At 41.9% G+C, this 2,393-nt stretch overlaps 1 protein-coding gene across 1 annotated transcript; it reads left to right on the top strand.

Moving 5' to 3' along the window:
• The first annotated feature begins 501 nt into the window (after window positions 1-501).
• Window positions 502-1,682, top strand: LOC147706495 (epidermal differentiation-specific protein). The gene has a single exon (XM_086932984.1). It carries the CDS (start codon window positions 541-543, stop codon window positions 1,546-1,548), a length of 1,008 nt encoding a protein of 335 aa, XP_086789110.1. The 5' UTR covers window positions 502-540; the 3' UTR covers window positions 1,549-1,682.
• The last annotated feature ends 711 nt before the right edge of the window (window positions 1,683-2,393 follow it).

Genomic DNA, 2,393 nt, shown 5'->3' with positions numbered 1-2,393 from the left:
GCATGCCATTACAACGCATAACATTACCATCCAACACTTACCCTACTGTTGCACCCCCTGGAGTTAGAATAGTAATTTTTACCCCTATACTATCCAACACTTACCCTCCTGTTGCACCCCCTGGAGTTAGAATAGTAATTTTTACCCCTACACTATCCAACACGTACGCTACTGTTGCACCCCCTGGAGTTAGAATAGTAATTTTTACCCCTACACAATCCAATACTTACCAAACATGCAATGTAATGTTATGCATTGTAATGGTATGCGTTGTAAAGGTATTATGCGTTGTAATGGAATGCGTTGTAAATGTAGTTTTTAAAATTTCATTTTAATGGCATGCGTTGTAATGGAATGCATTGTAATCGATGTTGCGTTGTAAAAAATGTGTTGTAAAGGTATGCGTTGTAAAAGTCTGCGTTGTAACGTCATACATCCCATTTGCACACACCCTGCATCATGTACCATTACTTAGTGGCTTTTATTTTGTCTTACAGGGTCAAATAAGGAACCACATTGAAACCTACATAGCTGATTACCATGAACACCATCACTGTCTATGAACACAGCAACTTCCAAGGACTCTCTAAGACATTTACTTCAGATGTTCCAAATCTGGTGAATGAAAACTTCAATGACTGCATCTCATCGGTGAAGATCGTCGGCCAGCCCTGGGTCCTGTATGAGCATATACACTATGGGGGACAAGCCGTACCCCTAGAGGAGGGAGAATACTCAGGGCTTAGCATGAATGATGGGGCATCTTCTCTTAGGCTGATCACTGACGACCTGAGCAATCCCCAGATCACAGTCTATGAGCATATCAATGCAGGGGGTAGGGCGGTAGTGCTGACTGCGGAGTCCAATCTCGCGTTTGGAGGCATGCATGATAATATCTCCTCCCACAGAGTCCAGAGTGGAGCCTGGGCTCTGTACGAGCATATAAATAGAGGTGGAAGGTGCATTGTAGCCAGGGCTGGTGAATATTTGGCGAATTACTGCACTATTGGTTTCAATGATCAAGTCTCCCATGTGTATCCCCTGCGCGCTGGAAAGTCCTCTGTGACAGCCACAATTTTGTGGGACAGAAAAAAGGTAGAAAGTGAAAGGAACGTTCAGATAGATCAGTATTTTTACACCAACAACACAGGCATTGAGCAGCAGTTCACCGCCACTTCTTCCAAAGAGTTTGAAAAATATGTCTCCCATAGCTTTGAATTCAGTAATTCAACGTCAATCAAGGTGGGTGCCTCATTTACCTTGAAAGGAGTGGTCGATATTAATACAGAGCTGTCCAACACCTTCACAGTGACGAAAGGGCAGACTGAGTCATCCACCATGAAGAAAAAGGCAGAATTGAGCATGCCGGTGAAGGCCCCGCCACGCACAAAATTGACCGTCAATTTCATGTGCAAAGAGGTCACAATCTCGGTGCCGGTGGAGCTGAAAATCGTCCGGGGCAGTAGAACCGACACCGAAACTGGAACATACCGATGTGAGTCTGGCACAGAAACATACATTGATCTGCAGTCCCTTCCCATACATTGATCCTAGTAGCAGTCACAATTTCCTCTCTTCCGTGGCCCTATCTTAACATCTATATCCTATTCTTTGGGTGATCATGATTGTGTTTAGCAAAAACTTGGGAAATCTGAGGAGAGCCCTTTCCTTTATAGCTGCCCTTTTCCCAGATCTTATTTCAAAGTCATCCTTAGGCAGCAGGCAGTCATTCTGTGAACCAACTCTTATTATTTCTACCTTTCTACCTCAATAGAAATGGCAAAGTAATAATTATTTCTACTTTTCTACCTCAATGAAATGGCAAAGGATAGGGTACTAGACCTGTCAATATTTTGTTAGGGGACACAGTGAATGGCAACACGTTTAATTTGTTTCACATGTTTATGGTTTTGATGGGTAAAGAACTAAATCAAGTTAACTGAATAATTTCTATAAAGGTGTTTGTGCCACAAGTTCCAAAAAGTGACTATAACGTACAGGCTTCGATAACATCATGAACGTGCTGCAGTATGCATTAAATCATTTATCTAAAGCTCTATAGCCTGTGCTGCATTTTATTTTCCTTTTCATTGTTCCCTTTTTAAACATTGGCTTTCATTGCATTGCAGCTCGACCTGATACATGTATAGTTTCCCTGATCTCATTCGACGTCTGGCAATTATCTGAAATCACTGACTCAACCTACCATTAAGACACAGTTAACAAGGATGTATGACGTTACAACGCATACTTTTACAACGCCTACCTTTACAACGCATTTTTTACACCACAACATCCATTACAACGCATACCATTACAATGCATACCATTACAACGAATACTTTGAAACTACCTTTACAACGCATTCCACTACAACGCATACTACATTTACA

The sequence above is a fragment of the Lissotriton vulgaris genome, chromosome 7 (assembly GCF_964263255.1).
Source record: "Lissotriton vulgaris chromosome 7, aLisVul1.2, whole genome shotgun sequence".
NCBI classification, from domain to species: domain Eukaryota; kingdom Metazoa; phylum Chordata; class Amphibia; order Caudata; family Salamandridae; genus Lissotriton; species Lissotriton vulgaris.
The sequence above is the reverse complement of the archived record's forward strand: the minus strand, read 5'-3'. Positions and strand labels throughout refer to the sequence as shown.